The following is a 13,398-nucleotide window of genomic DNA, read 5'->3' as shown; positions in this document are numbered from 1 at the left end:
TTCCGACATGGCTATGACGGTTTTAGGGCTGCTGTGTTTTTTGTTGCTCTGATACCAATTTAGAAAATATGAGGAAGAAGAACTCCGAAAATATGAGGAAGAAGGAATATATTTCTGTTATATTCAAAACTTCTTATCTTACAAGACCAAATGACACTCCTTATATAGGAGATATTACAAACATCATTATAAACCATTATATGCCACTTACATATTATATATTACCACTATCTACCACTATCATATTATATACATGCCACTATCTACCACCAACACCACTATCATATTCTATACATGCCACTATCTTTCACCAACACCACTATCATATTATATACATGCCACTATCTACCACCAACACCACTATCATATTCTATACATGCCACTATCCTTCACCAACACCACTATCATATTATATACATTAACACAAATTTCCAGCAGGTCTCATGTAATGAAAAATTTTATAACGAGTAAAGGAATGTGGAACTACATTATTGGTGTGACTATTAGACCTACAGAATCTAAAGAAATTGAGGTTGATGCTGCTAAATGGGATAAAGAAAATGCACAAATTCTTACTTGGTTTCATAATTCAGTTCAAACTACCACTGGTATGAATTTTTCCAAGTATTCTATTTCTAAACAAGTTTGGGACTATTTGAAAACTATGTACCTTGAGTCTAACTTTGCAAAACAGTATGAACTTGAGATGTCTATTCGTAGTGCTAGTCAGAAAGATAAGTCTATTCAGGAGTTCTACAATGAGATGACTACTTATTGGGATCAACTTGCTTTGATGAAACCACCAAATTTGCAGCTACTTGATAGTTGTACCAAGTATCAAGAGAAGCAACGTCTTGTTCAATTTCTTATGGCCCTTCGTGATCAATTTAAGCCACTTCGGGGAGCTATTCTTCATCGGTCTCCCTTATCTTCTGTGGATGGTGCTGTCCGTAAGCTTATTGCAGAAGAAACTCAGTTTAAGGTGGCTCATGGTGCTCCTGCTTCCCAGTCAGTTTTTACCACTCCTTCGCTCTTGCCCACCCCACTCTCCTTTATTTCAGGTTACTGGTAAGCCCAAGCCTTGGGTTTCCATGAAAGAGCGCAGCTTTTGTCATCTAAAAGGCCATTGGAAACATGCTTGTCCTAAACTTTTGCAACCCAAGGGTCGTTTATCTAGTCCACCATCCTCTAAGCCGACATCTTCGAAATCTCGCTCATCTGCTGCCTTTTCTGCACCAGTTTCTAAGAATGGTCCATCTTCCAATATGCAGTCTATGTTTGAGCAGTTCAAGTCTTTCATGGTGGTCAATCCAAATCTTTCGTCCCAGGCCTCTGCTATAACTACCACTCAGTTAGGTTCACTTCGTGGATTTTTTATTATGGTTGTTCACATCATATGACCCCTATTGCATCTCTCCTCGGTAATTGTGTCTCCCCTTCTTCCTCTATCACTATTGCTACCGCTAATGGTTCTTCTATTCATGTACACTCTATTGGTTCTGTTTCCTCTTCCCATTTGTGTCTTTCTCCTGTATTTTATGTGCCTCACCTCTCATTTAGTCTTATTTCTGTTAGTCGATCATCTGATTCTAGTTTTGATATTGTTTTCTCTTCTTCTTATTGTGTAGGATCAAGTATCCAAGAGGCAGATTGGGATTGGGAGTAGAGTTGGAGAACTATATATCTTGGACAGCTTGCATGTTCCTCTAGAAGTGTCTTCTACTGCATTTTCTACTTTTTATTTAAACAATAAGTCTTCTTTACTTTATATTTGGCATTCTAGGTTAAGTCATCTGTCGAGTGATCGTTTAAGGATGTTAGTTTGGTCTCGACATTTAGGCAATTTTCCCATTGATGATATTTCTGAGTGTCTTGGTTGTAAACTTAATAAAAGTAGTTTCATTTCATCTCATCTTCTCCTTTTCAATTGGTTCATACTGATATTTGGGGTCCTTTCCCTATAGTTGCCAAGGGTGGCTCGCAATATTATGTGTCTTTTGTGGATGATTATAGTCGGTTTACCTGAGTTTATTTGATGACTCGAAAATCTAATTTTTACAAAATATATTCTAATTTTCACTCTATGATTCACGCTCAGTTTTCCATCACCATTAAAGTTCTCCGTTTTGATTTGGGAGGTAAGTATTACTTGTCTGAGTTTGAGGAGTTTTAGCTACTCATGGCACTATTCATCAGCCTTTGTGTTTTGACACTCATGCCCAATATGGTCAAGCTGAGCGCAAATCATCATCTCCTTGATACAACTCGCTCTTTGTTGCTCTTGTCTTTTGTTCCTTCTATCTTCTGGGGAGAACATGTGCTCACTGCTGCATATCTTTTCGATCAGATGCCTACTTCTCTTCTCTCAAGCTCATCTCCGTATGAGCGTCTTTTTGGTGTTACTCCCAATTATTCTCTTCTTCGTGTTTTTGGTTCTGTATACTTTGTGCTCCTTCCTAAACGGAAGCACTCGAAGTTTAGTTCTCTTTGTGTCCTATGTGTCTTTTTAGGATATGACATTAATCAAAAAGGTTATCGGTGCTATGATTCTATCACCAAAAAGCTATATGTGTCTAGGCATGTCACCCTGTTAGAAAAACTACCCTACTACACTATACCTTCCACCTTTGTCCTTATCACTAAGAATAAATTGGTTCATGTTGACCCATTCCCTCCTGATGTTTCTCCCGATGAGTTTGTTTATGATCTTGAGGCCTTTACCTTGCCTCTTACTCGCACTTCTGGTATCTCGCCAGCTCCTCCCTCCCCTACTCCCACTCCAGCTCCCGCTTCTCCTGCTCCTCTTCTTGTTTATCAGCACTGCAAAGCACTTCCAAGCTCGCCTGTCTCTAGCTCTACTATCCCTCCAGCTGGTTCTTCGGATCCCGCTCCTCCTACACATCGCTTTCCAAAGCGAGATCGTCAATCCTTCAAACTAGTTTGGTTTTGGTAATACCTATTTTTCCCTTTCCTATCACTCTTTTCTTTCTTGTCTTCATACTTATTTTGAGCCTAGGTCCTACAAGGAAGCTTGTCATGATCCCAATTGGATTGTTGCTATGAATGACGAGTTAACTGCTTTGGCTGAAACTCAGACTTGGGATTTGGTTTCATTACCTACTGGCAAGAATGTTGTATGCTGTAAATAGGTCTATAAGATCAAAACCCTTTTTGATGATTTTTTGGAACAGTACAAAGCTCGTTTGGTTGCCCAAAGCTTTTCTCAGGAGTATGAGATTGATTACGATGAAACTTTTGCCCCCATTGCCAAGATGGCTGCTGTCCTCACTCTTATCTCTGTTGTTGCTACCCATCACTAGCCTTTGTTTCAACTAGATGTCAAAAATGCTTTTCTGAATGGGCATCTTGCTGAAGAAGTGTATATGCACCTATGAAGCACGGGTACTCCAAAAATGGTGCCGTACTCGTACCGGATACTTACCGGGTGCTGGTATGCGTACCGGTACGGCTGCACGCGTACCGGATACGGCAAACAGTGTCTCGGTACGTTTGGGAGAACTGGTACAGCTTGGGTACGCCGTGGGTACGCCGGGGTACGGCAGAACTCAGCTATTCCGAACACGGAAGAGAAGAAACAGAGAAGAGAGGAGTACCTGGTTTGCAGCTCCGACGGCTCCGACGACCTTCGATCGACCTTTGACGACCTTCGCCGACCTCCGACAACCTTCGCCTTCTCTTTCTCTCTCTCTCTCTCTCACTTCGCCTATTTCTCTCCTCTCTTCGACTCTGTTTCTCTCTTAGCTATAACCTAGATATAGATATTATATATAGATATATATATATATATATATAGTATAAATTATAATTTATATCATATTATTATAACTTTTTATTTTTTTATTATATATTTTTATTTATGTTTTTATAAATTATACTTATATTATTATATATGTGTATGATATGTTTTTATTTATATATTATATATATAGCCTTTATAAATTATTTAAAAAAATAGATCAAAAAAATTAATAAATTAGAACACAAAAATTAATAATCAATCATACTTATATAATGTTAATAATCAAAAAAATTAATTAGAACAAAATTATAAAAATTAATTAGAACAAAATTAATAATCAATCATACTTTTTAGTTTTGATATTTAATTTCAATTTATAGGTTGGATCTTTTAACCATAATTATAAAAAATAAAAAATAAAATAAAAAAATATCGGCGTACCGCAGCCGTACCCGTATCCTACTTTTTTGAGGTTTTGCCGTATCGGCGTATCCGCACTCGTACCCGTACCGTACTCGTACCCGCACCCGTACTTCTTAGATATGCGCCCTCCATTGGGTCTCTTTCACCCTTCTGGTGTGGTTTGTCGTCTTTACCATGCTTTATATGGTTTCAAGCAGTCTCCACATGCTTGGTATGAGCATTTTCACTCTATTGCACTTCAACTTGGTTTTCGCCCTAGTCATCATGATTGTGCTCTCTTTGTTTAGCACACTTCTGTTGGCCTTGTTCTCCTTCTCTTATATGTGGATAATATGATCATCACTAACTCTGATTATAGTACTATTGAGGAGGTTAAGCATCAGTTGTTTTAGGAGTTCGAGAGGAAGGATTTGGGGTCTCTTTGGTATTTTCTTAGTATTGAGGTTGATACTTCTCCTACTGGGTATCTTCTCTCTCAGACTAAATATGCCGGTGATATTCTTTCTCGTGCCAATCTCACTGATGACAAAATTGTCAACACTCCTCTTGAGTTGCATGCCAAGTTTTCTGCTTCTGATGGTGTTCATCTTGAGGATCCCACTTTATATCGCGAGTTGGTTAGGTGCCTTGTTTGTCTCACCGTTACTCATCCGAATATCTCCTATGTTGTGCACATTCTCAGTCAGTTTGTTTCTGCTCCTCGTTCCACATACTGGGCTGCCTTACTCCGTACTCTGCGCTACCTTCGTGGCACTTTGTTGCAATGTCTGCTGTTATCTACCTCTTCGAACTTGACTCTTCGTGCCTATGCTGATGTTGGTTGGGCAGGTGACATCTCTAATCGCAAATCCACGTCTGGTCTTTGTGTTTTCCTCGGAGATTCTCTCATATCTTGGAAGAGTAAAAAATAGTCTGTTGTTGCTCATTCCACTGCTGAGAGTATCGTGCCATGGCTCATGCTACTTCCGAGATCGTTTGGCTTCCGTGGCTTCTTTTTGATATGGGTGTCTCTCTTTCTGATCTAACTCCGCTGTATTGTGATAATCAGAGTGTTGTCTTCTATGAGCAGACAAAGCATGTTGAAATAGATTGTCACTTCGTCAGACAGCATCTTCAAGCTGACACCATTACTCTCCCTTTTGTTCCCTCCTCTCTTCAGTTGACCGATTTTTTTACGAAGACTCATATTGTTGCTCATTTTCGTTTTCTTCTTGGCAAACTTTCGATGCTCTCTGCGCTCGCATCCTCGGTTTGAGGCGGGAGGTGTGAATTATTGTATTTTATATTATTCATTCAGGGTAGTTTAGTCCTGTAGATTATTAGGGTTTGTTCTATTAGATTATATATTTGTACTCAACTTTGGGTTCATTAACTTTAGTAATCAATCTACAAGTTTCTTCTTTGCTATCACCAAAACCTGTCGAATTATAGAGGAATCTAGGCTACATAGATTACAATATAGATTTAGTAATAAAACTTAACCTCATGGGAAAATGGAACAAAATATATGAGTGAGGCTTTGCAAGCATATCTCACTCATTAGACCAAGAAAATTTAAAGACTGATATACATCGTGCTGATGCTAATCAAAGCAAACTATCCCTCCAGCACCACCATGTCAATTGCAGACCTTGACTCTAGTTTCATTGTTCTCACATGGTATTGAAGCTATTATCCATTCTGTAAGATGAACATGTTCAGGAGGTTATATCTTGTGCAACTACATTGGGATGGAGGTTGAACCAGCTGGATGTGAAGAATGCATTTCTTCACAAAGACTTAGAAGAGTGGGTACATCTTGAAAATTCAAAATTCCGCCCAGTTTTCCACCTTATAAAACTGAAATAAAGTATGCAAGTTGAAGAAGACTCTTTATTTTTAATGATGAGGAACCCTCCCAAGGTAGGGGCACATTGGACCTACCCATGCAGGTAAACTCCGGATACAAGAAATCACCTGCAAACCAGATGTATCCGTTAAGCCCAAATGCAACACCACGAGGAGTCGAACACAAGACATCCCATTCCACGGTTCATCCTAATGTACGCCTCTTTACCACTAGGGCTCTATGGCTTCAAGCAATTTCCTAGGGTGTGGTTTTGTAGATTTCAGAGGGCAAATCAAACCTAGGAATTATCTAGCATTTGAGTATGTTGATGATATAGTTGTGACTAGTGATGATGTGAAGAGATATCCAAACTACAGGCTTAACTTTTAAAATTTGAAATTAAGGATTTAGGAAGGCTTCATTACTTAGATGTTGCCAAATCTAAAAAGGGCATATTTCTATCTTAGCGTAAGCATGTTATCAATCTCCTAAAAGAAACAGGTACGTTAGGATGCAAACCAATAGCTACTCCTGTTGACGTTAACCATCAGCATAAAGGCAAGGAAGGAGATAGAGGTATCAAAGATTGGTGGGAGAAAGCTTATCAACCTGCCTAATACACATCCAAGCTTATCGAGAATGTTATAAATATTTCAGTGAGTGAATCATCTAATCATGAAGCATCTTTTGATTACACAATATATATATATATATATATACTTAGAAAATATGAAGAAGAAGAACTCCGAAAATATGAGGAAGAAGGAATATATTTCTGTTATATTCAAAACTTCTTATCTTACAAGACCAAATGACACTCCTTATATAGGAGATATTACAAACATCATCATAACCCATTATATGCCACTTACATATTATATATTACCACTATCTACCACTATCTTATTATATACATGCCACTATCTACCACCAACGCCACTATCATATTCTATACATGCCACTATCTACAACCAACACCACTATCATATTCTATACATACCACTATCTACCACCAACACCACTATCATATTATATGCATGAACACAATTTCCAGCACTCCCCCTCAAGCTGGTTTGAAGATATCTTCCATAGCCAGCTTGCTAGTCAGCTTATCAAATTGCTTCTTGTGTAGTCCCTTCGTTAGCACATCAGCTAATTGTTCACCTGTTGGAAGGTAGGTCATACAGATTATGCCAGCATTGATTTTCTCCTTGATGAAATGTTTATCCACTTCTATATGTTTTGTGCGATCATGTAGAACTGGATTATGAGCTATAGATATAGCTGCTTTGTTGTCACAATAGACCTTCATAGGTGTCGGGTGAGAAAGCTTTAATTCTTCAAGAATTCTTTTAATCCACATTACTTCACAGATTCCATGGGCAACAGCTCTGAACTCTGCTTCTGCACTACTTCTAGCTACCACATTCTGTTTTTTACTCCGCCATGTAACTAGGTTCCCACCTACAAAGGAGCAGTATCCGGATGTTGATCTCCTGTCTGTAACACTTCCTGCCCAGTCTGCGTCTGTGTATACTTCAACTTGAAGATGTCCATGTTTCTTGAATAGTAAGCCTCTCCCTGGAGTTCCTTTCAAATATCTTAAGATCTTATAAACGGCCTCAAAGTGCTCTGCCCCTGGTGAGTGCATGAACTGACTTACCATGCTGACTGCAAAGGCAATATCAGGCCGCGTATGAGACAAGTAAATCAATTTCCCTACAAGTCGCTGATATTGTTCTCTCTCTTTGACTTCTTCAGCCTTAGCAGCTTGTAACTTCAAGTTAGGCTCGATCGGAGTCTCCGCCATCTTACAACCAAGCATACCTGTTTCTCCAAGGAGATCAAGAACATATTTTCTCTGATTAACGAATATACCTTCCTTGGATCTTGCAAATTCCATTCCGAGGAAATACTTGAGGGCTCCCAGATCCTTAATGTGAAATTCTTTTGCGAGTTTCTCTTTGAGGGCTGCTAACTCTGCTTCATCATTACCAGTTAAAATGATGTCATCAACATAAACAATCAAAATTGCAATTTTACTGTTTTTTGAATGTTTATAAAATATTGTGTGATCTGCTTGACTCTGCGAGAAGCCACAACTGATAACTGCCTTCCCAAAGCGTTCAAACCACGCTCTTGGTGATTGTTTGAGTCCGTATAATGACTTGTTCAATCTGCATACTCTGTCACTTCCAAGTCTCTGCTCAAATCCCGGCGGTAAGCTCATGTACACCTCCTCTTCAAGATCACCATTGAGAAATGCATTTTTAATGTCAAGTTGATGTAGAGGCCAATCTGAATTTACTGCAAGAGATAACAGTACTCTGATGGAATTTATTTTAGCAACAGGAGCAAACGTCTCCTGATAGTCGATCCCATAAGTTTGAGTGAAGCCTTTAGCTACCAGTCTCGCCTTGTATCTCTCAACGCTTCCATCTGCGTTACATTTTATCGTAAACACCCATTTACACCCAACTGTTTTCTTGTCTTTGGGTAGATCAACTATCTCCCAAGTACCACTTCTCCTTAAAGCATTCATCTCTTCCATGACTGCTAATTTCCAATTCGGATCATCCAATGCTTCCTGTATATTCCTTGGAACAAACAAGTGTGAAATCCTAGATGTGAAAGCTCTATGGTTTTTAGACAGTCTTTGATAGGAGAGGTAATTTGCAATAGGATGTTTAATGCAATTTCGGACACCTTTCCTAATTGCTATAGGTACATCAAGGTCGGAAATAGAAGGAATAGGATTACCTAAAATTTCGATGCCAGAACTCGGGTGGACATTCGGGTCATTAGGATGGACATTCGGGTCATTATTCCTCAGATGAAATCGCTTCCTAGTATAAACCTGAAGCTCAGGATTTAGATCATTTTGTAGTACTTCTCCCCCTAAACAAGAATCTTCTTGACTAGGCACCATAGAACTTGGTTCTCCTAAGTGATCATTATCAGACAGATGTGGTTTTTGTGTAGGATAAATGACATTGGGGAGCAGGATAGAAATATCCCAAAAACGGTCTTCTACTCCACTTGTCTCCCCCTGAAGAGAAGTGTTGGGGAAATAGGATTTTGTTTCCACAAATGACACATCCATACTCACATGAAATTTCTTGTTTTGAGGATCGAAGCACTTATACCCCTTTTTGTTTGAGGAATAACCCAAAAAAACACATTTTATAGCACGGGGGTCAAGTTTTGAACGAAATTGACTGGGAACATGAACATAGGCAGTACATCCAAAAACTTTGGCGGGTAAATCAGAAAACAACCTCGTGTCAGGAAAAAAAGTTTTGAGACAATCAAAAGGTGTTTTGTATGTTAACACCTTTGTAGGCATCCTGTTTATCAAATAAGAGGCTGTTAAAATTGTTTCACCCCATAAATATTTAGGAACATGCATGTAAAACATTATAGCACGTGCTACTTCAAGTAGATGTTTATTTTTTCGTTCTGCAATGCCATTTTGTTAAGGGGTATCCCGACATGTAGATTGATGAAAAATCCCTTTTTTTTCCAAAAACTCACCCAACTGCTCATTGAAATATTCTGTTCCATTATCAGAATGTAAAATACCAATTTTGGTTTGAAATTGGTTTTCAATCATATTGTAAAAATTTGTGAATAAATTTTTCACGTCAGATTTTTTATTCATCAAATAAATCCAACATAAGCGGGTATGGTCATCAATAAATGTAACAAACCATCTTTTACCAGAAAGAGTAGTGATTTTAGAAGGGCCCCAAACATCACTATGAATCAAATAAAAATGTTTTGAAGCCTGGTAAGGTTTTGGCAAATAAGTAGAGCGATGAAATTTTGCAAAAATGCAACTTTCACAATGAAAAGAAGAACAATCAATCCCTTTAAATAATTCTGGAAATAAATGTTTCAGATAAAGAAAACTAGGATGTCCTAGCCTATAGTGCCATAGCATTATTTTTTCTCGAACAGAGATTGAACTAGTACTATTAAAGCTCTGAGCTTTTTTATTACTAACAGGTACTTCATCAAAGTAGTAAAGACCTTCAAGCATCCTAGCACGCCCAATCATCATCCCCGAGTTCTGGTCCTGAAATTCACAATGGGATTCAAAAAATGTAACACGACAATTAGAATCCTTAGATAGTTTACTGACAGACAAAAGGTTACAGGCTAAGTTGGGGACGTGAAGAACAGCATTGAGATTAATTTTCTCAGTTAGTTTAATAAATCCTTTTCCTGCAATAGGTGAAAAACTACCATCGGCTATTCTGATTTTGTCATGACCAGAACAAGGGAAATAAGTACTAAATAAATGGGAAAAACTAGTCATGTGATCGGAGGCACCGGAATCTATGATCCACGGAGAGAAGTTTAGGCAAGAGAAGGCTTTAGGATTTCTACCTGTTTGTGCCAACAAAACACTAGGAGTACCGGTTGAGGAGTTGGATTTTATCAGCTTTAAGAGTTGATCAATCTGCTCTTTGTTGAAGGGACCTGAATCGGCTTCATTAGCGGTAGGAAAGCCACGATTCTTCTCTCCTTGTTTGCTGCTTTTCCAGTTGACAGGTTTGCCATGAATCTTCCAACACGTTTCGCGTGTATGGCGAGGCTTGTTGCAAAAATCACACCAGACCCATGGCTTATCATCAAACCTGCGCTGGTAATTTGCAGCCTTGTTGGCCGCAGCATCGCTAATTAAAGCAGAAATTTCAATTGATTCACCATTACCTTTTTTCTTAAGCATGACGCTCCTTCGGCTCTCTTCCCTTCTGACTTCGGCAAATACTTCGCCAATGGATGGGAGAGGAGGTCTGCCAATAATTCTTCCTCGCACTTCATCGAACTCAATGTTGAGGCCGGCAAGAAACTTGTAAATACGGCTGTCTTCCACAGTTTTCTTGTGGTGGTTGCAGTCGTCAACTGATTTCCATTCGTATGTGTTGAAGATGTCAAGATCCTGCCACAACCTTTTCAACGAATTGAAATATTTGGTGACGGAATCATCTCCTTGACGAATCTCTCCCAACTTCAAAGTTAATTCGAAAACTTGAGATTGATTTCCTAGGTCAGAATACATCTGACTAACATTATCCCACAATTCTTGTGCAGTAGTATAGCACATGTAATTAGAGCTTATATCCTCCTCCATGGAATTGACCAACCATGTCATAACCATGGAGTTTTCAGCGTCCCAATTGTCGAACAGCGGATCATTAACCGCAGGAGCCTTCTTGTCACCAGTGATGTAACCGATCTTTCCTTGCCCACGGATATACATCCGGACAGATTGTGACCAGCGGAGAAAATTATCACCATTTAGGCGGATGGTGGTGATTTGGACAGAGTGAGAGTTGGACGTTTTCACCGGAATGGCAGCGGCAGGGGTTGAAGTGGTTCCGGACGTGACTTCCGACATGGCTATGACGGTTTTAGGGCTGCTGTGTTTTTTGTTGCTCTGATACCAACTTAGAAAATATAAAGAAGAAGAACTCCGAAAATATGAGGAAGAAGGAATATATTTCTGTTATATTCAAAACTTCTTATCTTACAAGACCAAATGACACTCCTTATATAGGAGATATTACAAACATCATCATAACCCATTATATGCCACTTACATATTATATATTACCACTATCTACCACTATCTTATTATATACATGCCACTATCTACCACCAACACCACTATCATATTCTATACATGCCACTATCTACAACCAACACCACTATCATATTCTATACATACCACTATCTACCACCAACACCACTATCATATTATATGCATGAACACAATTTCCAGCATATATATGCAATTTTTTCGATATCAAAGTATTGGGAAGGAAAACAAGGCAACTAGTTTCTATAATAGAAAAGTTTTAACCATTTTTTTTCACAAAATAATTAGAACAGGGTGTTTTGATAACATCTTTATCAATTGGAATGGTAGTTTCCAAATCTCGAGTTTAAAGCATCTAAGTTTAATGGAAGGAATTGGGAAGGATTTAAATACCTGCATGTTCCCAATCAGATGTGCAAACAAAACAAGACCCAAGATGGCGATCAGGATGGCAAAACACGTCTCGCCAATAAATGTGGTTGTAGACAAACTCTGACCATATGAACTGGGATATCAAAGGAAACATAATGTATCAACAAACTGTTTGAAATAGTACATTATTGTTACTTTAAAACTAGAAAGACAAAAACACGTATCCCTTAATAGTTGTTTCATCAGTTCTGCATGCAACAAACACCTCCAATTACCATTTTCACGATTATTTATATATACATTTGACGACACCATTAACTTAATCATGGCAACCATCAATTTTTGGACCAATAGGAGATCAATAGTTTAGAGTTTCATGTGTATGGTATTATCAAGGTGTGACGGGTGAGATAGAAAGCAACAATAGATGTTTCTAGCTCCTGTACTTGCTTTTGCTATCAGATTATAAAAATCATTTACATATATAAATATGATATCATCCTTAACACAGTTCACTCATGGAACTTGAAGAACTTGGAATAATTTTATTCACGCCAATGATATCTGTAGAATTACTTCATTGCCTTTTTTCTTTTTTTCTTTTTTAACATACCAAACTGATTGTTCATGAAGTCGGAATTGGTTATGCACTTCAAAAAACCAAGTTTCCACAGACCCCTTCCCCTTATCCCGACACAACTCCTTCGTCAACTTCCCAACACCTTACCAAGATGCGATGCAACCACACCACTATACACTACCTATAGAGAAGAACATATATATATATATATATTCCAGCTATGTTATTAAGCCAAAAGATAATTTACAATCTCCTCAGCTGCTTTGCACATACAACAATTGACAAAAAGTATTCCCTGTTAATAAATTATAAATGCTCAAAGATTGAATTTAAAGTTACAGTCCAAGCAAAATGAATGCCTTGGAAGGCATTTTAGCACTGAAAACCTGCTGAAGGAAGCCAGGATTACATCCACCACTAAGTACAGTATATCCAAAAATACTTCCAAGTTCCAACCCTAGGCATCCTTTCTCACTATAAAGAGGGACTGCTTATAACAACCCAATGAAAGCCTCTGCTAATCCAACTTCTAAACCTGCAATAATTTACTGAACTAGATCTAACACCACTTTACCATCAGAATCTTACATAGTCTTCTGCTATTGAAGCATCCTCTTCAGTGACAATAGAAAGGAGGTCTAGGGGATATTGTTTTTAATGCAATACCTTCACACAAATTATCATAAAAGACCTCATCATCTGGTCATTTTCTACTACACCGCACCTCCTAGATTTTCTTATTGCCTTCCATTAACCCAATCCCACAAAAAATATTTTAGAACCATTCACCCCAAGCAATTGCAGAATTTGACTCATCCACCCTCCAC

The 13,398-nt window shown here is 38.4% G+C and overlaps 1 protein-coding gene across 1 annotated transcript in view; it reads right to left on the bottom strand.

Moving 5' to 3' along the window:
* Window positions 1–13,398, bottom strand: part of LOC114280602 (cyclic nucleotide-gated ion channel 17-like) — a 47,627-nt gene that overhangs the window by 16,886 nt on the left and 17,343 nt on the right. The window contains exon 5 of the mRNA XM_082920548.1: window positions 12,013–12,124. Within this exon, the coding sequence (XP_082776674.1) occupies window positions 12,013–12,124 (112 nt within the window). The remainder of the gene's footprint in view (window positions 1–12,012; window positions 12,125–13,398) is intronic.

Source organism: Camellia sinensis, chromosome 3, assembly GCF_055761805.1.
Source record: "Camellia sinensis isolate YWXY chromosome 3, ASM5576180v1, whole genome shotgun sequence".
Taxonomy (NCBI): Eukaryota; Viridiplantae; Streptophyta; class Magnoliopsida; order Ericales; family Theaceae; genus Camellia; species Camellia sinensis.
This window is presented reverse-complemented; position numbering and strand designations above follow the sequence as displayed.